General features: G+C 42.7%; 1 protein-coding gene across 2 annotated transcripts in view; it reads right to left on the bottom strand.

Annotated features, from left to right (window-relative positions):
* ERICH1 (glutamate rich 1) overlaps positions 1–22,463 on the bottom strand; it is a 62,216-nt gene that overhangs the window by 38,301 nt on the left and 1,452 nt on the right. The window contains exons 2-3 of one of the 2 annotated variants that reach the window (XM_053380802.1): positions 10,746–10,904; positions 2,278–2,412 (exon numbers count right to left, since the gene is read on the bottom strand). In XM_053380802.1, coding sequence (XP_053236777.1) covers positions 2,278–2,412; positions 10,746–10,904 — 294 coding nt within the window. The remainder of the gene's footprint in view (positions 1–2,277; positions 2,413–10,745; positions 10,905–22,463) is intronic. The other variant, XM_053380803.1, reaches the window with a different exon arrangement.

Below are 22,463 nucleotides of genomic sequence, written 5' to 3' on the forward strand. Positions count from 1 at the left end.
TGGCCCATCATGGGTACTATGCAGGGCCAAAAGGGGGCAGATCATGGATAGCTTGCAATGGCAAAAGTGGAGCAGAGAAGAACAGTTTTGGGACGCTAGACTTCAGCTTGGCAGAAAAAGAAAGACCACAGAAAGAGGAGCAGCTATAGGTTATGAATTAAAAGCTGTACCAAACACAGGCTCCATGCCAAAACTGAAATAGAAATAAATAAAACCAAGGCTTTTTAGCTCTAAGTACCCTTAATTATAACCTTGTCCACTCACAAGGATGCATGGCTAATAAAGCTAGAGCCAAACGGAGTAGAGAAGTGCAATATTTATCCTAAATAAAGCGGGGAAGCTTGAAAGCATATAGAAAAAATGCACAGACGAATGAAGATCTATACTGAAATACAGTCACCTAGCTATACTTTATTGGTCCTTTTCTTCTTCCGTCTCCGGCTAGACAAGCTTGCCATGAATCACTTTTCATTCTGCCTAGGCTATAAAACACCTGCCCAAGTAACAGGGGAAAGGAATAATGGGATACAGAAATGTTTGGCATCCTCAGCCTGATCCTGCCATATTTTGCTACTGACAAATTTGTCTGTATCTGTAATTTTTAAATACGCCAAAAAAAAATTGGACGCCACACTTTTGCCAACGCAGCTTAGATTTACGGACTGAAAATGCACTTGCCTCAAACGTGTGTCACTTACGATCTTCCCCATGTGGCAGTCCCAATGCCATGTTACATTTCCCCAGCTCCACTGTTGCTTGGTGTACTGAAGTATTGGCAGCCCCAGTTCATTTCAACTGACAGGCCTCACCAATGCATGCAATCTCATGCTGTTTCCCTTCCTTTCAATAAACAAAGCTATTCTTATGGATAGAAGAACTCCATGCAAATTCACTTGCCGTCCACAAACAATTCCTGAATTGGAGGAAGTGGCTGCTATGCACATTTTAATATATATATATATAATATAAAATTCATTGGTTTCAATGGAAAATAAGTGGGTGTTCCGAGTGCATCCAGCTGTTCTTTGATGCAAGCTATTCGTTTTATGAATTTCTCATGCACCGAGAAATTCATAAAATGAACAACTATCTGACAAGGAGTGGGAAATAACCTATTGCCTTCTCCTATTGCTGCTCTTTAAATCAGCCCACTTAATACAAATGCCCACAACTTAAACTGCTTAGTATTACTAGGAAATCCTTTCTATGTGACAGCAGCATAGTTCACATAAAGGTATGACATATGTCACTCCAAAGTATCTGTGCTGCGTGTAGTAGGTCTAAGGTTCAATCCCCTTAATGTTCAAGCCCCCTGGCTCAGCAGAAGGCACCTATGGAGTTAAATCATATACCACATTCAAGCTATCTAGTACTTTGGAGCAGAGGAGGAGCCTAGGGGATTGCCGCATGTGACATAGAGAATTGAGCAGGATGGAAGGTAGGTAAAGGTAAAGGGACCCCTGACCATTAGGTCCAGTCATGGCCGACTCTGGGGTTGCGGCGCTCATCTCGCTTTATTGGCCAAGGAAGCCAGCGTACAGCTTCTGGGTCATGTGGCCAGCATGACTAACACCGTTTACCTTCCTGCTGGAGTGGTACCTATTTATCTACTTGCACTTTGACATGCTTTTGAACTGCTAGGTTGGCAGGAGCAGGGACCGAGCAATGGGAGCTCACCCCGTCGCGGGGATTCGAACCGCCGACCTTCTGATCAGCAAGTCCTTGACTCTGTGGTTTAACCCACAGCGCCAAGGTGTGGGACGCCAAATTTTGGCCTTGTACAGGGCACTGCTGAAATCTGAAATACCAAAGTGTGCCCCATTCATAGACCCTGAAACCCCATTCCTCCATATATAAATATATATTTGAAGCCTGATCCACAGTTTAGTAAGGTCAATGGTAGGTATGCTTCCCACCTTAGTTAACATCAGGGCATTTTTTTCCAGCTGGAACTGGTACCTTTCAGGTGGGCGCCATTGCCATTATAAGAGAACAAAAGAGGCGTTCGTGGTGAGTCATCCAGCACCTCTTTTTCTAGAAAAACAGCACCGATTAACATGAATAAAGATTCTAGGTATAACATTAATAATGGGATTTACTCAACTGAAGCATTAGGACTGGAGAAGAATTAAGGCAGCACCACCTTATTATGCCAAAGAGCATAAAACAAGGTAAAGGGACTTTTGGGAATAAATTTACCATTCACCTGTAACTTTCAGCTTTAAACAATGACCTCGGGGGTAGGGAGGGGTGCACCGGTCAAGAAAAATGTCTCACCTGGAGTATTGGCATCGCTGTCATCACTCTCAGAGCTGCCATTGCTGGGTTCGCTATTAGCAGCTGGTACATAATCTCCGGGGGGTGGATTCACTGTGTACATTTTCCTTGGAGGCAGACTCACACGCTTTTCACCTAGAAGATAACAACAAAACTGTTTATTCAAGTTGGCTGCACTGCTCTGGCAGAGACAAAAATAAGGGAAAATTGGTTTGGCTGCCCTCATCCGCAGGAAGAAGCTACACAGACTGAAGCAGGTGGACTGACAAATTGTTCCATGTGAATAAAAACAACAAATCTGCTTCACCAGTGGTGCCCAGTTAAAAGAATCCTGGGGGCAGGGTGGGGGCGACTCACGGTATCAGTTTATCATCTTTAAGAAATATTGAGGTACCTGACTAATGAAATGTACACCAACTGATTATGGCTGTGCTTTTTCATGTGAACAATTTCGCAGAACTGTCATGAACTTTCCCACTTACCTTGTCAGAACTACATAAACAGGGTTCGAAGACTGTGAAAAAGGTTGGTTTATGCTAAGTAGAAAAGTTGGATGTTATTATGAAGTAAGAATTTTACATCAGTTTTTTTAAGCTGATAGATGAATTTTTATCTTCCCTTTTTCTTCTTCTCTTCTTTACGTATTGTTTTTTTAAAAAAATGTTTTAAAATGCTTGAATTTTTATGTTTATTTCTGTATATGCTTTTTCTCTGTTCTTTCAAGCTTGAATAAAAATTAAAAGAAAGGAAAAGGGAGGAGGGGACCTACATGAACACATGGATACGGTCACTAAGGCTGCATCAGTGCGGATACAGGCAAAACCTACATCTTATCAACTGCAGCACCTGATCTGTAGCCCAGTGTGTCTCTGGTTTTCCATGAAATTTGATAAACGTTGCTGGGAATGCTACTGCAAAAAATAATTGCGCTTAAATGCTGCTCTGATCTATGGTGCGCATTAATAAAGACAGCAATTCTCTCACAAATCACCTTGCAGAGTGGATGAAAGGAACATAAGGAACCCCACTCAAAGAAGTTACAGTACACTTCTGAAAAGCATCTTAATGAGACAGTTTTAATACAATTTGGCCACACTCACCAAAATTCAGTTATGCCATTAAATCTATAGCTATTGAGAAACCGAACAGAGCTGAAGGAACGGCTTCTCCCACAACGATTGCTTTCATGAGGTCATGTCAGCTTTCTGTGAACATTGCAGACTTCACGGAGCAGGGCCTCCCATAGATCTTGACGAGACATCTTAATTTCTTTTGTTCAGCAGAAGAAATTAGGACATTTCACAGGGTTCAGGAGACTGAATTCCTTGTGCTCATCTCATCACCGCTGCCTATTTGTTTCTGACAGCATCAAAATACCAGCTCCGCCCTGCGCCTCGCATTGTCTAAACCCAACTCTTTTAGAGGTCGTGAATGGAAAACAGAAATAAATGCAGCCCAAGATATACAAACTGATTAATCATGCAGTCTGAAAAAGACAAGACATCAAGGCAAAATTAATTGAAACTATTCAAGTAAATTCATTTCCCTAAATTCATGCTAAATCCCTCAAACTGCCAAGCCTTGGATCCAATTTCTCCTATCACTGTTGATTAATAATGAGGTGTTAAATCAAGCGCTGGAATTAATGAGAAGCAAACGCGAAAGTTAAAGGGTGTTAGACTCCGCTGGAGGCGTTTTTTTAGGCAGGCTCCTTTCCCTGCAGAAAGTTCGTTCAAAAACAGAACTGCAAAAGGTTTTGGGGAGATACAAGTTCTGCATTTGCAAGATTTCTAGTAGCCTAGGTATACCCTTACTGAAGCTCTTGTACAAGAAAATGTTGATGTATAAACATTCCCCGCTCTCAAAGGGTCCCGTTCTCCATGTTTCCGTAGGGTTCACTGTTCTGGACGGACCTTTCCAGAGGGAAGGCATTATCGCTGTGTCTCTTGCTAGGTGGGTTGTTAGAAGCTGGATCCTTGCCATGCCAACATGTTTGTGAAGCCATCACCGATAAGGCTGTCGCCTGCTACATTTCAATCCACTCTCTGCGTTGGTTCCTCCTCTCTTTGGCCTGAGGCTACAAGACAAAAGTCACCTGACCAGATGCCTGTTCTGGCCCTGTTAGAAACAGCCAGAGCAATGAAACATGCAGAGAAACAGTGGGCAGCCTCTAGAAGGATGAGAAGATACTCGCAGTAACTCCTTCTGAATAGGAAGACTTGCTTCCAAGTAAAACATGCAAAGGATTCCACTTTTTTAACTTGCTTCTCATGGGCACGCGTTTAATAATTACTCTCCTAAACTATTAATGAAGGCTTAAGGTGGCTCTTGCTTCCCTCATGATATCCAAGGGGCTTCTGCTTTGAAATCAGAGAAAGCCATTTACTTATTTTCAGAAACAAGGTTTCTAGCACATATATTAGGGTTGCCATACGTCCGTAATTTCCCAGACATATCCGGAATACTGCATTCGGAAGCAGTCTCTGGACGGAAATCGCTAAAATGGTGATTTGGCTTAAAAGTAGCTCAAAAACTTCATTTTGTGTGTGTGTGAATTTGACAAAAAAAAGGTCAACAACTGTGGGCATGAGGTTGGACTAGATGACCCTCGGAGGTATCTTCCAACTCTAAACTTCTAATGATTATATGTTAAGCTTAAGGTAGAGCATTGAACAGGCTGTCAAAGAAGTTATTGCAGGCAAGCCCTCTCTCCTCTCCACATTTTTGTGAAATGTGGTTTTATTCACCTGTCTACACTTACATTCACAGACTGTTAGTATCGCCTTATCCCAGTAAGTAAGGGCTTGCTGACTTTATCTGAACTTCTTTGGATACGTCACAAGCCAAACACACCTTCATAGGAACAATTTGATATGGGTCTTCAGAATACAAAAACAAAACAAAACCCAGAACACTGTATTGTTGTTATCTAGTTTCAGAAGATTTGAGGGGGGGGGGTGTGTGTTGGGCAACAATTTATTCCACCCCATTGTAGATGCCAAATGAAGAGAAAGCCCAACTGTAATGGTCATTTTGGGTTTCTAGAGAAAACCTTCTGAAGGCATTGGGGAAGAGATAAGATGTCCAAACAGAGACAAAATTAAAAAGAGCAGTTTGTGGATCCAGATGAAAAAACATAATGGCCTCAGAACATTATGAATAATCAACAATCACATTGATAGTTATCATAAAATCAGTCACCAGTAAACAAATTCTTGATTGAAAGGTATTTAAAATGTCATAGTCTGCTCTGCAATGTAGTAATTACAGTCCGTTGCTCTTTCTTGCCACAGTAATTAACCGCTAAAACGAATTGTTTTAATCAGTCTGAAAAGTTGTTTATTCCATTATTGTGCTGCCAAAATTCCTTATGAATATGTATAGAGGAGGTTTGCCTTGTATGCCAATATATCACTGATACTCAAGTCTTTGGAATCAGGGAAACTTTGGACGCTTCTAGTAGAGGCATGCTAAAATGCATGCAAACATTATCCAGGTCTAAGACAACAGTACTGCTGAAGTAGTAAAAAGAAAAAGGTATTTATGCACTTACATAATCAATTCATGTAAACGTAACTTAGGAAGATGCGCCTACATTGAATCAGAAAGGTCATGCTAAAATCAAGATTTATTGCGGCATTGGGTTATTGGTTCCAGCAATAAATATGCCACTCTTGCGAGACATATACCATTTCTTATTATTTGTGTAACAAGAGATTTCTGTTTCCTGGTAATTTTGAATGACAGGATATCCAATAATAAAAAATTACAGTTCTTCCTCCTAGAGATTTATCATGAAAAATACTCCAAAGTTGTATGGAAAAGGAGGGTACCGCCTTCACTACCAATGTGACATATACATTTATAAGTCTTTGTATATGTTTACAGTCTTGTGCTTTGAAATTGGAATTTGCGCGGCCACATGAATGAAGGAGCAGAGACCATTTGCGGGGGATAATCAGTTGACATGGGGGGGGGGGAATCAAAAGCTTCCCTAGTTTGCTGACTGGATTCTTCCCTATAATTGTCAAATGTACAGGTGAAACTCAAAAAATTATAGGGATTCTTCCCTATAATTGTCAAATGTACAGGTGAAACTCGAAAAATGTACAGGTGAAACTCGAAAGAATATTGTGGAAAAGTTCATTTATTTCAGTAATTCAACTTAAAAGGTGAAACTAATATATGAGATAGACTCATGACATGCAAAGCAAGATATGTCAAGTCTTTATTTGTTATAATTGTGATGATCATGGCGTACAGCTGATGAAAACCCCAAATTAACAATCTCAGAAAATTAGAATATTAAATGAAATCAGCAAAACAAGGATGCAAATAGAGAAATATTGGACCTTGAAGAAGTAGAAGCACGCATATGTACTCAGTACTTGGTTTGGGCCCATTTTGTATCAATTACTGCCTCAATGCAGCATGGCATGGATGCTATCAGCCTGTGGCATTGCTGAGGTGTTATGGAAAACCAGGAAGCTTCAATAGCATCCTTCAGCTCTTCTGCATTGCTTGGTCTCATGTCTCTCATCTTTTTCTTAGCAATGCCCCATAGATTCTCTATGGGGTTCAGGTCAGGCGAGTTTGCTGGCCAATCAATCAAAGTACCGTATTTTTCGCCCTATAGGACGCACCGTCCCATAAGGTGCACCTAGTTTTTTGGGGGGGAAATAAAGGGGGGAAAATTATTTTCCCCCCCAGGCGCGGGGCTGGGGCGGGGGAAGCCCGAGCCTCCCCCGACCCCAGCCCCCAGAACAGGCAACTCTCCCCAAGCCGTGGGAGCCCGCCGCGGGCTCCCACGGCTTGCAGAGATCTGTGCGAAGCCTGGAGAGCGAGAGGGGTTGGTGTGCACCGACCCCTCTCGCTCTCCAGGCTTCAGCGAATGCCTGCATTCGCCCCATAGGACGCACACACATTTCCCCTTCATTTTTGGAGGGGAAAAAGTGCGTCCTATGGGGTGAAAAATACGGTAATCCCATGGGCATTGAACTAGGTTTTGGTACTTTCGGCAGTGTGGGCAGGTGCCAAAGTCCTGCTGGAAAATGAAGTCAGCATCCCCATAAAGCACAGTGGACCAACAGCAGCTGGTGACATGGCTACCCAAATCAACACAGACTGTGGAAACTTCACACTGGACTTCAAGCATCAGGCATTGTGTGCCTCCCCATTCTTCCTCCAGACTCTGGGTCCTTGGTTTCCAAATGGGATGCAAAAGCTGCTCTCATCAGAAAAGAGATTTGGGGAGCCATGTCATCAGCTGGTGTTGGTCCACTGTGCTTCATTAAGTCCAGGGTCAACGCAGCCGTCTACCAGGAGATTTTGGAGCACTTCATATTTCCTTCCGCAGGTGAGCTTTATGGAGATGCTGACTGGTTGGCTGGCAAACTCGCCTGACCTGAACCCCATAGAGAATCTATTTGCAGTCCTTGTTTTGCTGATTTCATTTAATATTCTAATTTTCTGAGATTGTTAATTTGGGGGTTTGCATGTCTTGCTTTGCATGGGTTTATTTGTTTGTTTGTTTGTTTATTTATTTATTTTTAAGTGCTATAAAGTACCCTCTTTCCCAAGCTTCTAAGAGGATGTTGCTAGGACCTTTTCAGTCAAGACCAGCATCCTCCTATCCAAATGTGCATCTTCTGCCATGAGCTTTTGGAAATATGAACAGAATTCATGCTAAGCTACTGCAACATTAACATGGATCACGAGTCCACATTAAAGCTAAAAATTTAGCTGAAACTAAGTTAATCGGAAATTTAACTCTGCACTGGATGAGTCAAGGGGTTAAATGTGGTGCAACCCATTGAACTCAGGGGTGTCTACGTTCAGTTTACTTGATGTACAACTCTAATGAAGTGTTAAGTAAAAAGCCACTAAACGGTATTCTGTTTCATAAAGAGTTCACCAAGAATGCAATTAGAGAGAATAGGAAGTATGTTCTCTCTTTATTAAAAACTACATTCTTAGATACTGGAGATGCTCAGTAAGCACATGAATTCTGTGGTTTCATCTCCTTGGGAAGGGTTAGTGAACAGAAAGTATGTATATATAAAATATCACTGTATTTAAAATAGACATTTGAATGGCTTGTGTTAATGGTTGTACCAATGACTACCACATTGGCTTAGCTCACATGTAATATTAAGTTATGTTGTGTTTAGCCAGAGTCTGGTTTGGAGTAATGCCTGACCTCAGCCTAGCAGGCCAACTATGGTTTATTTTCCAGCAGCAACCATGATGTGAACCCTTCATTTGCTGTTGGATTACTAGTAGTGGCTTTTTAAATTATGTTTTGGCATTATGTCTGAACCCAACAGCCGTGCTTAAACATGGTCTGTATGACCCCACCTCAGTTAATAATAATAATAACAACAACAACAATAATAAATTTTATTTATACCCTGCCCTCCCCAGCCAAGACCGGGCTCAGGGCGGCTAACAACCAATAATAAAAACAAGTTGATTAAAATACTATTTAAAAAACAAGATTAAAATACAACATTAAAACATTAGGATGCAGCCTCTTCAAAGGAGGAAAAAGGAAAAAGAGGTGGAGGGAATCAAACTGATTCCAAGCCAAAGGCCAGGTGGAACAACTCTGTCTTACAGGCCCTGTGGAAAGAAATCAGATCCCGCAGGGCCCTGGTCTCATGAGACAGAGCGTTCCACCAGGCTGGAGCCAGTGTTGAGAAGGCCCTGGCTCTGGTTGAGGCTAATCTAACTAACAAGATGCTTATCATGCTAACAAGGCAGAAGGAAAGAGCATATGGCAAACAAACCAAGCTTTGGGACAACAGTCCACGATCAGTTTGCTCATCTGTGAGATTATTCCTGGAACACTGAACTATGGTTAACACCCAAGGGTTACAACCTGAAAACCTTGAAACATCAAACAAATTTGACACAATGCTTCCAGCAGTTCATGGGCCATACCATGGAGTGTAGCCTATACTCCAAGAAGCAGCTGTGCTCGGAGAATGGCCAACCAGGATGTGAAATCAACATTCATGTGCCAGTTTTTCTTAGCTGAATTCTAGAGAGAGCAATTCCTGAGTGGCTCTTTACCAGCACTTTGAGACTGTGACAAGTCATGAAAGGTGACATTTGTTTTGCAATTAGGCAGATTGTGGTTGAACTTTTAAGACTTAGGGAGGAATTCAATTTTATTTTTTTATATTACCTTTACATACCAGGTGGCGCTGTGGGTTAAACCACAGAGCCTAGGACTTGCCGATTAGAAGGTCGGCAGTTCGAATCCCCGCGACAGGGTTAGCTCCCATTGCTCGGTCCCTGCTCCTGCCAACCTAGCAGTTCGAAAGCACCTCAAAGTGCAAGTAGATAAATAGGTACTGCTCTGGCGGGAAGGTAAATGGCGTTTCCGTGCGCTGCTCTGGTTCGCCAGAAGCGGCTTAGGCATGCTGGCCACATGACCTGGAAGCTGTACGCCAGCTCCCTCAGCCAATAAAGTGAGATGAGCGCCACAACCCCAGTTGGCCACGACTGGACCTAATGGTCAGGGGTCCCTTTACCTTTATATACCACCTTTTATCTTCCATCTCAAGGTGGTGTATGTGGTTCTCCTCCTACCCATTTCATCCCCAAAACAACCCTACGAGGTAGATTAGGCTAAGAGATGGTGACTGGTCCAAGGACACCCACTGAGCTTCACAGCCAAGTGGGGATTCTAATCCTGCTCTCCCAAGTCCTAGTCTAACACTCCAACCATTATGCCACACTGGTTCTCTTCTGATCCTTCCAAACAGCACAAACATTTCAGCTGGCCAGATGAAAGGCTCTTCCCTCTCCTCTCTACCACAAACTGTTCTGGGGGGTTCTCCTGGCCCTCCGGAGCAGATTTGGGAAGGGGGTGGGTTGCAGTGGAAGGCGGGGGAAAACCCATTGTGCTAGCTTCCGCTAACATGCCAGGTTACTTCAACCCAGGCCAATATACTCCCATCTTTCTGAACAGTGTATGTACCTGTTAACGCCTTCCTTGTAACGCCTCTGAAAAGAAATGGCCTTTGTAGCGGCGTCTCTTTATTGCAAGGATGCAGAGGGCCTTCTCGGTGGTGGCGCCTGCTCTGTGGATCGCCCTCCCATCAGATGTCAAGGAATTAAGGAACTACCTGAGCTTTAGAAAACATCTGAAGGCAGCCCTGTTTAGGGAAGTTGTTAATGTTTGATGCTTTATAGTATTCTTAATATTTTGTTGGAAACTGCCTTGAGTGGCTGGGGAAACCCAACCAGATGGGCAGGGTATAAATAAATAAATAAATATAAATAAATAAATAAATAAATAAATAAATAAATAAATAAAATATGTTGTTGTTGTTATGCAACTAAGCACAATGCACATCATTTTATTTCACTTTGTGCAACACCTCCCTGTTGGACAGTTGTCCAACAGATTTCCCAATGTTAAGTTCACAGGTTCTCCCGATCTGCAAGCTATATTATACCTGGTAAACTGGAGTGTCGCTGCAAAATTGTGGTACTCTCAGGAGCTCCCTGCTCCGAAACTGGACTTCTGGGAGCAGTGCTGCTCTCTGCACTGGAAGAAACCACACCAGGTGGAGCAGGAGTAGGAAAGAGCCTCTCCAATACCTTCTTTCTGAATGCTAAAAGAAATTAAAAAAAAAGTTTATCCATTACAGTTGGTATTTCAGATAGAAGGCCTGAACTTCCTGCACTACAACCATGTCGCAAACTTCAATAAAAATTAATAATGGGGGTGGGGAGATAGCATGGCAAAAATTGAGGTTACGCTTTGAGGTGAAATTGGAGCGTGGCTGCCCAATGCTCCAGCCGAAGCTATCACCGGAATCTGTTCCCAAATAATATGACATGATCGTAGGAAGTGCAGAACGCATATGGAGAAAATTAGACCCCTGCTTTTCCATTTCCACAAGAAGCAATTACATAAGTGCATTAAATTGCAGACTAAGTGAAGAATGAAGCCACATCTGCTTGCTTCTTTCCACTCTCTATTCAAGAAGCTCTGGCTAGGGAGAAAATTTAGGGATGACCTTTACAGTGCTCAATAAATAGTTCGTGCTCTGCTCATTTAAAGTGCTTCATTGATTTCGGCTGGACTTTACCTTATTTTATTTTTTAAAAAACCCTGAAGTATGGAAATAGAAAGCCACTGAGTAACTACCTCCAACCATGGTAGCACTTAGCTCATCCTATGATTGGAGTCTACATATGTGTTGCTCACAAAGTTCCAGGTGTCCTTCAGGATTTTTTTTTTTAAAGTCAATACATCTCAGTTTTTGTTTCAACCTAAATGCAGGTTATTGTATTTTAATATTTTGTTGGAAGCTGCCCAGAGTGGCTGGGGAAACCCAGCCAGATGGACGGGGTATAAATAATAAATTATTATTATTATTATTATTATTATTATTATTATTATTATTATTATTATTATTTAAGTACAGCTGTTCCTGCAAAATTCCTGTGCACTTAGTACTAAATCATATTCGTGCTGGAAGCTGATACGCCTTTGTGGGTCATTTTGGTTTCATTAAATGTCAAGGTATGATCATTTGCGGCTTGAAGTTCATCCCAGCTGAAATCCAATGTCTAATAAAAAGGTAGGAGGCGACATAACAGAAACAGAGTCTAAATCTGTCCAGTGCATATTCACTAGAGTCTTGGATCTCAACAACTATCAAAGCAAAACAATTTTACTCTTACAAGAAACAATGTAAAGAAGACCCAATTTATGTTGTTAGAAAGAGGAAACATTGAAAGAAATTAGTTTTGGTGGTTACAGGAAAAGCAGTGTTTACCCTCCAAACTCCTTTGTGATCTAATAGCAAGGTGGAAAAGTGGCACATCTACGTTTACATAAATGTATGCAAAATCATTGTTGACAACCAGGGTTGATTTGATTTAAATCAAAACAATTTAAATCACAATTTAAATCACAAGTCAGTAAGACTTGATTTAAATCAATTTTTTTACAGAAAGACTCATTTTTGCTGGTATAATCTTAATATTTACAACCAGATGAAAGCTTCATTTTTGGAATAAAAAATTTTCAGAGTAGTTTTTTTACAGTCATATAAAAAAAATTACTGATTTGGTTATACTATTAGATATACATAGACCGATAATTATGAAATTATTGCGAGGATTAATAAGTTATGTTTGAACAACTTTTCTGTTGTACTTTACTGGAAGGAGAAAAATAATCATTTCCTTAATAACAATTTAAACAATTTATTTAACTAAAACAATAACATTATAGCATATGTATCCATGTTTGTTAACTGATGTGGTTAAACAATTTCTATTTTTTTTAAAAAAAGAACTCAGACTGAGTTTAGCACACATGAAAAACTTAAAACAAATCCTCATTTCCTGATGAATAGCCTTTGAACTATAATGTAACTTAAATAGAAAACTATATTTAGAATGATTTTTCCTCCAAAAGCATTTTATTTTTAAAAATCCAATTTAAATTTAAAAAATCTGATTTAAATTTAAAAAACTGATTTAAATTTTTAAAAATCCATTTTTTTAATCATTGATTTTTATCCACCCTGTTGACAACTGATCTTCAGTTACCGTATTTTTCGCCCCATAGGGCGCACCAGCCCATAGGACGCACCTAGGTTTTTTTGGGGGGTGGATAAAGAAAAAAAAAATTTCCCCCCCAGGCACGGGGGAAGCCCGAGCTTCCCCCGACCCCGGCCCCCAGAACAGGCAGCTCTCCGCAAGCCTTGGGAGACCGGTGCGACTTCCCACCGGGCTCCCATGCCTTGCGGATATCTGCCTGAAGCCCAAACCAGGTCGGGGAACAGCGGGATGGCGGCACTGCGCCTCCCCGCTGTCCCCCAGCTTGTGGGGCTGGCAGCGGGGAGAAATGCGCTTCTCCCCGCCGCCAGCCTCCAAACCAGGTCGGGGAACCGAAGCCCGGGGCACGCTGTGCGCGCCCTGGGCTTCGAGATGCAGGCTGCTATCCGCAAGCCTAGGGAGCCCGACAGGAACTCCCGCGGGCTCCCAAGGCTTTCAGAGAGCTTCCTGAAGCGTGGAGAGCGAGAGGGGTCGGTGCGCACTGACCCCTCTCGCTCTCCAGGCTTCAGCGAAAGCCTGCATTCGCCCCATAGGACGCACACAGATTTTCCCTTCATTTTTGGAGGGGAAAAAGTGCGTCCTATAGGGCGAAAAATATGGTACTTCTCTTACATGCTATGAAGTTGGCATACTATCTCATGTTTGGAGGCTGAAGCAGGGAGCCACAAGGTGGAAATGAAAATTACTTCATTTGGAGATTCCCTATTAGAACAGTTTTTACGGGATCAGTTGCAGAGTCAAGGAAACCCATTTTCACCAATGCATACACTTACGACTGCTTGTGCAGAGTTGTGACCCGAGTTTCAAACCACTTGATAGCTTGTGAATGTTCATTGCATTAATCAAATCAGATGGCAAAGAAATAAATGGCCTTTTAATGACCATGGAAAAACTATCCCCGCTCACACACCCACACCCAAAGGGCAGCTTCAGAATCAGATGTCAGCTTATGAGAGACAAGGAACCCCCACAGTCTACTTTTCAGCGGTGTATTATTCTTCAGCACACTGCCAGGAGAAGCTAGAAATGCATACACTCTGGGTATGCATTTGCAAGCATGGAAAGGAGCAAAACGCCAACAATGAATGCAGACTTGGCCATTCTGAACACATAGTTACACCTACCCTGGGACACGCAGGGTTGAAAGGAGAGAAGATTACATTTCAATTGGAAACTCAAGTCAGCTTGTATTCTCTGAACTGATATCCTGATGAATGCCACTGCAACCTTTCTCAAATTGGAATTTTGTATAATAAAAATAAATGGGGCAGAGACTTCTCCATATTAAAAGCAAGATGGGCAAATGAGAGAGAACGCACCCATTTTCTTTGGAAGGTCAGCAGAAGTATTGTACTATGGAAATTAAAAACTGCTGAGGAATTCTGGACTTTTTACATTGAACCACCTGAAGGCTACTCTTACAGCCTGCTCTTGCATCATGGCCAACGTCAGCGTAATGTAGGCTGGATTCAGACAGCATTGATAACGTTTTCTGCTGTACTTTATTGGAAGGAGAAAAATAATCATTTCCTTGTTGTTGTTTAGTCGTTTAGTCGTGTCCGACTCTTTGTGACCCCATGGACCAGAGCAGGCCAGGCACTCCTGTCTTCCGCTGCCTCCCGCAGTTTGGTCAAACTCATGCTGGTAGCTTTGAGAACACTGTCCAACCATCTCATCCTCTGTCGTCCCCTTCTCCTTGTGCCCTCCATCTTTCCCAACATCAGGGTCTTTTCCAGGGAGTCTTCTCTTCTCATGAGGTGGCCAAAGTATTGGAGCTTCAGCTTCAGGATCTGTCCTTCCAGTAAGCACTCAGGGCTGATTTCTTTAAGAATGGATCAGTTTGATCATTTCCTTAGTAATAATTTAAACAATTTATTTAACTAAAACAATAACATTATAGCATACAAGGTAAAAAAAAGTGACTTTTGGAAATCTTGTGGAATCTAATTCACTCATTTGTGTGCTATATGCTTACAGTAAAAATCCATTAACCCATAAAATCACAGGAGTTTTGCGCTGTAATTTTCCCTTGGTTTTCATTTATCAACCCCCCCCCCCTTTCCCAAGTCACTCCCATGATGAAATTTAGGGCAGTAAAGTTCTTTTCTGCTGTTTTCATGAGTGAATCATGGGGGAAACGGAATTGTTCATTAGTAAAACAACAACAACAAGGATGACATGCCTGCTGTTGTGTCACACCACACCTAGGGGTGATGTGGATGCAATTTAACATGACATGGTGGGGTGCTGATGAAAAAGCTGCAGTAATGCAACTGGTAGTGCAGTATATAAAAGGGACCTTAGAAACTGGGGAAACAGAGGAACTAGCATTATAAACAGGAAAACTAATGCAGCATTCCCCGCATCTGAATGTACATTTAGTTGCAATCCTATGGACTCTCAGCAGCAATCTGGAATGCAAAACAATAGCTGTGAAAACAAGTCACACCACAAGTTACTGCACCCCTGGCAACTACACCATCATTTCTATGTCTTATGCTAATAACCCATACAAACCATATACCAAATGTGCTAATCAGCACGCAGCTGACAGCAGGAACACTGCAATGACATCACCCTACCATTCACCCAAGCAACATGCAAGCAAGGTCCCAGTCGGATAAGGAGGCAGCCAAACTAAAAAGCCAGAAACTGCAGGGCTCCCCTCACACAGAGAAGTTTGAACCCCAAGCAGCAGTAGCAACCCACAGAAAGCCACTCTTATGCCAGGTCAAGACACAGAGGTAAGGCTTGCCGTTCTATTCACAGTCCGCCAACTACATAGGCAATGGAACAGAGGAAGCCTGCATATAGTGCCAACACCTCCCCTAGGCAAAGGTTCAAGGCCTTTCCCTGGGAACAATGCCTCGCCAACGCACAACGTGCCCGATGTATGAGCAACAGTGGTGCCCTGGTGAGGGCAACAAGCATTTTGCAAGGGGAAAGAAAGGGAGCCATTTGGGCAAGGAAGAACGCACACGAAACAGGAGGCTCGCAGGAAACGAGGCCAAGTTTTCCAACAGCTTGGTGGAAGCTGTGCAACATGGGTTTTGCTTTTACAAGGATGGAAATGCAAGTTCTACAACACAAAGCCTACAGTGGGGTGTGGGGAGGCCCCTGGTAAGAAGCAGCAATATTGTAAGGAAGAAGGAAGGACACATCAACAGAGCAACAGGTTATGCAAGACTCTAGACCTCAAAAACTCTAGATCTCAAAAAAACCAAGTTGTGTCAACATCTAATCTCCAAAGTAAAGGTTTTCCTAGCATTAATAAAGTTGTCTTACACTTATTGAGCAAGATGTGCAACCACATAAATTATAGGAGCTGCAACGCAAGATAGGATAGCTTATTTACTATTATGCAGGACAAGGTTTTCCTCCCACAAAGTGCTTTTACATGAGACATACAAATATTAGTACTGAACTTCCTGTAAGCATCACTCAAATATTTGTCCATTGCCTATTCATATGCAAACAGAAAGCAACATCAACAATGCTCTACAAAATTAGGTAAAGGTAAAGGGACCCCTGACCATTAGGCCCAGTTGCAGACGACTCTGGGGTTGTGGCTCTCATCTTGCTTTATTGGCTGAGGGAGCCGGCGTACAGCTTCCAGGTCATGTGGCCAGCATGACTAAACCGCTTCTGGCGAACCAGAGCAGCGCACGGAAAAGCCGTTTACCTTCCCGCTGGAGAAGTACCTATTTATCTACTTGCACTTTGTGCTTTCGAACTGCTAGGGTGGCAGGAGCTCACCCCATCGCGGGGATTCGAACTGCCGACCTTCTGATCGGCAAGTCCTATGCTCTATGGTTTAACCCACAGCGCCACCCGCATCCCTCTACAAAATTACATGGTACTTAAAAGAAAAGCCGTGCGAGGAAAACAACATCAACCTATCAAGCTTTCTTCTCTTACAGACACAAAAGGCACTGGAATCTTTTTTCAGATAAAGGGACAGCAGGGGGAGAGAACAAGACAACAATTCTGACATTCTGACAATATGCAGCATCAAGGATGTAATTTAATTGAAAGCAATCAAGATATAGGAAGGTTCTGCAAAGAAAAGGATTTGGAAAAAAGTGATGATGATGATGAGGAGGAGTGTTGTTGACTGCAAGACAAGTTTGAAGGCTGTCCAAAATATGGAAAGCAACATTGGAGGCAGAAAAGGAGCAATGGCAAAAGGAGACCAACAGCAGGCGCCAGTATTTATTCTCCTTATGGGGCAAACAGCAGCTGAGAAGGGCGATTTTGACCAGGAAAATTGTGTAGGGATAGAAGGCTTAATCCCCTGCCTGCCAACAGAAGCCAATTTGCCAGCTGCATTTCTGAAAGAAAAGACACTAAGAAATACGAATCATTAATCTCCAACGCAACATGCACTTTAGCCTTGTTCCACCAATTTCAGTGGGAAAGTTGAACCGGACTCAGGAGCCAGTACATACCGATGCATAACCTTGCAGCCTACCTGGATTCTTCTGGCAGACTGAAGCTCAACAGCTGCTTTCCCATCCTTAATCATTTTGCTATGCACTAGAATTAACATCTTCATTTTGTCCTACCTGCAGGGCTCATTCTTGCTATGCTCCTTAATTCTCAGCACATTCTGGCTGCACATCAGCTCTGCCCCCACTCCTTCCAGAGAAGCTAAACTTACAACAGTCACATTCTGTAGCTCCCACTGTTGAAGTCACCTCTTTCATTGGCTCAGGACTATATAAAACACGATTCCTATGCCACTTTTCTGGCCTGTACATAAGTAATCTTGAAATAAGAGTTGTCCCATGCATTCCAACCACCTAGATTGCTTCAAGTCACCAGGAGAGATATGCGGCCATATTTAAATGACTTATGAGCTGTCCACAGGGTAAATATTCTGGCAAGTAAACAGGAGAAAAACTTACTACAGCCAATGATTTCATGTGTGCGCTGCAGGATATTTATGCTCCTGTTCAGAAAGTGTTACGTCGGCATAATCAGCTGTTACTCTGTCACCCTCCAAGCATCTCTGGGAGATTATGACTTCAGTTCCTTTCTCACTGGAGCCACAGTAAGAGTGCTCTCTGAAGATCAGAAAAGGCAACTCTTGGAGCAGTAACCCACTGTACTTCAATTTCTGGAAAGACTTGAGACAGACTTCAAACAGTTCAGTTTTTTGGATTAATGAAGATATATACACAGGGGTGAGCTCCCTGCTCCTGTCAACCTAGAAGTTTTAAAGCACGTCAAAGTGCAAGTAGATAAATAGGTACCACTCCGGCGGGAAGGTAAACGGCGTTTCCGTGCACTGCTCTGGTTTGTCAGAAGCGGCTTTAAAGCACGTCAAAGTGCAAGTAGATAAATAGGTACCACTCCGGCGGGAAGGTAAACGGCGTTTCCGTGCACTGCTCTGGTTTGCCAGAAGCGGCTTAGTCATGCTGGCCACCTGACCCAGAAGCTGTACGCCGGCTCCCTTGGCCAATAAAGCGAAATGAGTGCTGCAACCCCAGAGTCGTCTGCGACTGGACCTAATGGTCAGGGTTCCCTTTACCTTTTATACACAGAAAGGTGATGGACGGAAGATGAAGGGCCATGTCTGAGGGACAGGGGAGAGGGAATCTCCCAGGGTGGGAGGCTGGGGGAAGAAGGGGAAGCTGCCAGGTGATTGCTGGGAGGGTTCACTGTGTGTGTGTGTGTGTGTGTGTGTGTGTGTGTGTGTGTGTAATAAGGGTTAAGACATAATTGTGACAGAGGGCACTGTATTTACATTCTGTTCTTTTCTCTCTCTTTCTTCTTCTTTATTTTCTTCCTTTTCTTATTCTTGCTCCCCTCCCCCAACTAGGTTGGTTTGGCTTTTATTGTTTTTTACATTGAAAACTTTTAATAAAAAATGATTATTTTTATTTTTAAAGAGAGATACTTCAAACCAGGCCCGGAATTAGCCCCTGGCATAGGTGGGCAACTGTCAAGGTCCACACACCAGGATTTTCTTTTTAAATATGTTGTTGTTGTTTAGTCGTTTAGTTGTGTCTGACTCTTCGTGACCCCATGGACCAGAGCACAACAGGCACTCCTGTCTTCCACTGCCTCCCGCAGTTTGGTCAAACCCATGCTGGTAGCTTCGAGAACACTGTCCAACCATCTCATCCCCTTCTCCTTGTGCCCTCCATCTTTCCCAACATCAGGGTCTTTTCCAGGGAGTCTTCTCTTCTCATGAGGTGGCCAAAGTACTGGAGCCTCAGCTTCAGGATCTGTCCTTCCAGTGAGCACTCAGGGCTGATTTCCTTCAGAATGGATAGGTTTGATCTTCTTGCAGTCCATGGGACTCTCAAGAGTCTCCTCCAGCACCATAATTCAAAAGCAGCAATTCTTCGGCGATCAGCCTTCTTTATGGTCCAGCTCTCACTTCCAGCTTCTCACTTCACTTTAAATATATACAAACTCAAATGTAAGACCAGTGCTAAAAAGAAAGCATCAGTCCAACAGGCTGTCATCTTTTTTCTTACCCAAGTACCTCTGAGCCTTACGCACAGTGCAGCTATACTATATTGGGGTCAGAAGCATTTGTGGCAGAGATGCTGGCAGCTGCTAAGGAGTCACGACAGCCCATCTCCTTTCAGTTCTAGATACTGAAAGCAGGCAGAGGATTTGGGCAAGCCTGGGTGGGGTTCATCTGGGACCAGGTCTGCATTTTTATTTTACTGGTGCACCATTGAAAGGAGACCCTATAGTCAGGTCAGTCTTCCACACCACCCAGCTGATTTGGGGTGGGATACTGGACTGCAGCATTGGTGGCCTAGGAAAGAATCTGACTGTCAGAAAGACACAATGAAGGTTAGGACTGCCCCAGGTGTGATGGGACGCGTTGATATGGAAGTACTTGGACACTGCAGGAAACCTAGCCTTGTAATCTACCAGAATTGGTTTATTTTCATTGCCTACAATAGATAATAATTTCAGATATATGTAAATACATTACTCTACGAACAGCTTCTTTTGCACACAGCCATCACAAGCACACACTTCTGTGTAGCCAAAATGTATCTCCCCTCCCAGCCAAAAAGCTATGGGCAATAGCCACCTAAGTCCTACTCATGTCCAGTCTATTGATTTCAGTGGGTCTACTCCAGCTATGATTAACCATTGAGTTTCATCCATTTGTAATGCCACCATGAGATCTGATTAACCATTGAGTTTCAACCATTTGTAATGCCACCATGAGATCTTTGATCTCCCATCGTGCAGTGTTTTTCTTCTGAGTTTCATCTCCACACAATTGGGAGAAACTTCCCCAGCCTTGTTTTAAAATGCAGACCCTGATCCAAGCCACACATTATTCTAAATGCACAGCATGCAATTATGTGTGTGGGTTCTTCCCTCGCTTATTTAATTACAGGTATGGGAGGATGACTTTTGTTCTCTGGAACTGCAGTATGAGGGGAAGGGAATTTCAACCTTAGTGCCCTCAGCTGTGAGTTTAATGACACCCCCCCAAAAAAACCCCTATGATGCTCAACAACAACAACCAAAGCTCCTACTGGCACCAATGTTCCCATCTCCCCCAATGCCTTATAGATGTATGTGTTTAAAAGCTGGACTCTATTTGTGATGGAAGTGAGTTTGTTTTGTTTTTTGCTGCTGCTGCTGTTGTTGTTGTTATTATTGTTGTTGTTGTAGCTGTGTTCTGCATAAAATTTAAAATAAATATATATCTTTTTCAAACAAACGTGTGTATTTGCACCAGGATTGTAGTGTGTGTGTGTGTGTGTGTGTGTGTGTGTGTGTTAGATCTCCCTTCCCCTCATACTATGATCCCAAAGAACAGTCTGCTACCTGTACAGTACCTGTAATTAAATAATAATAATAATAATAATAATAAATAATTAAAAATAATAATAAATTTTTATTTATACCCCATCCTTCCTGGTTCAGAAAACTGGGCTCAGGGCTGCTAACAACAAATTTAAAACACTTAATTGTAATACAACATAGAAGCAGCATAAAATACAGTATAAAAGCATGAATAACAATAAAATTCAAAGTTCAAACGTCAATTTGGGGGAAATCCATCCAATAAACATTAGATAATCACCAGGGCTAGCTGGCTGAATTAGTCCTACTTGGCCCAGCAAGGAGGCCAGGGGAGAATTAGCTGTGGGGTCTCAGAGTGCATAATCTTCATAAAAGGGGAGGGGGAGGGAAGAGGAGGGGGGGAGATCAGGCTGAATTCAAATTAAAGGCCAGGCGGAATAGCTCTGTCTTACAGGCCCCGTGGAAGGAGGTTAAATCCTGAAGGGCCCTAGTCTCATGGGACAGAGCATTCCACCAGGTCGGAAGCATCATTGAAAAGGCCCTGGCCCTGGTGGAGGATAGTCTGATTTCCTTAGGGCCCGGGACCTCTAAACTATGGTTATTCATGGACCTTAAGGTCCTCTGCAGGGCATACCAGGAGTAAATAAAAGACATTGGGAGTTGCATGCTGCACATTTAACATAATATATAGTGTGGCCCTAAGTAGGCCATCCTTAGCAATCACAATGGTTCAGACAACCATAACACCATAATGGCCAAGCACTCACATATACACACAGTTCTATGATGCTCTGCGTTTTGCTTCTCTCCCATACCTGCCTGGAAATAAATACCTCCACCAAGAAAAAATGGTTACACTTCATGCTGCAATGCCCTCATATTCATTACTGATGCTCCAATTTTGTCAAATTATAGGAATGCATTTCCCAAATATATAACTACTTCAATTTGTGCTCCTGAGTCAATTACATCTGGAGCGCTCCCAGTCTCCCCAGGCTGTCCACAGGTTGTCTTCCTGGACCACAGCTCTTTATATACTTCCATATTATGAATCCAGAAGTTAGAACAACAGTACTCTGGGAACGGTCCTCTCAGTTTAGTAAACAGACTTTTATTAATGGAATCCTGGTTTGCTGCCATTTCCAGGAGATGCAGGCCAGTTCATCCCAAGGTGCTTCCCACCTGTGGCTGGAATGCCAGTTCCGCTTTGACAGGTACTTTTACAGATCTCTGAAAACATTTGATGCATTATTTGGAAAATGAGGAAACAACAGACAGACTTCCCCATACGGGACCCTGGCTGCACATCCCTGCATTCCAGGGAGCTGGACTAGATGATCCCTTCCAACTTGATTCTATGTGACTTCCATCCAAGACCACCAACGCACAGCATTTTCTCAGCACTCAACGTCCACCTTTTGCTTAAAGGCTTCCCAGAACTCTTTCAGGTTCTTTCCCTCGAACAACTGCACAAACCATTTTCCTTTTTTTTTTAAAAAAAAGTTTTTTATTAAGTTTTCATTTCAAATACACCAACAAACAAGTATTTCAAGTCTTTTTACATCTGTCTTTATGCTCCGTGGAGCCGTTGACTTCCCTCCTTCCCTTCCGCAGGTTTTCTTATTCCAATCCTTAATTCACAGTTCCTTAATAAAAAATTAAACCATGACATAAGATTTATTTCAGTCCTGCCTACATTGAAAGACCTACATTGGCTCCCAGTACGTTTCCGAGCACAATTCAAAGTGTTGGTGCTGACCTTTAAAGCCCTAAATGGCCTCGGTCCAGTATATCTGAAGGAG

Source organism: Podarcis raffonei, chromosome 3 (assembly GCF_027172205.1).
Source record: "Podarcis raffonei isolate rPodRaf1 chromosome 3, rPodRaf1.pri, whole genome shotgun sequence".
In the NCBI taxonomy this organism is placed as follows: domain Eukaryota; kingdom Metazoa; phylum Chordata; class Lepidosauria; order Squamata; family Lacertidae; genus Podarcis; species Podarcis raffonei.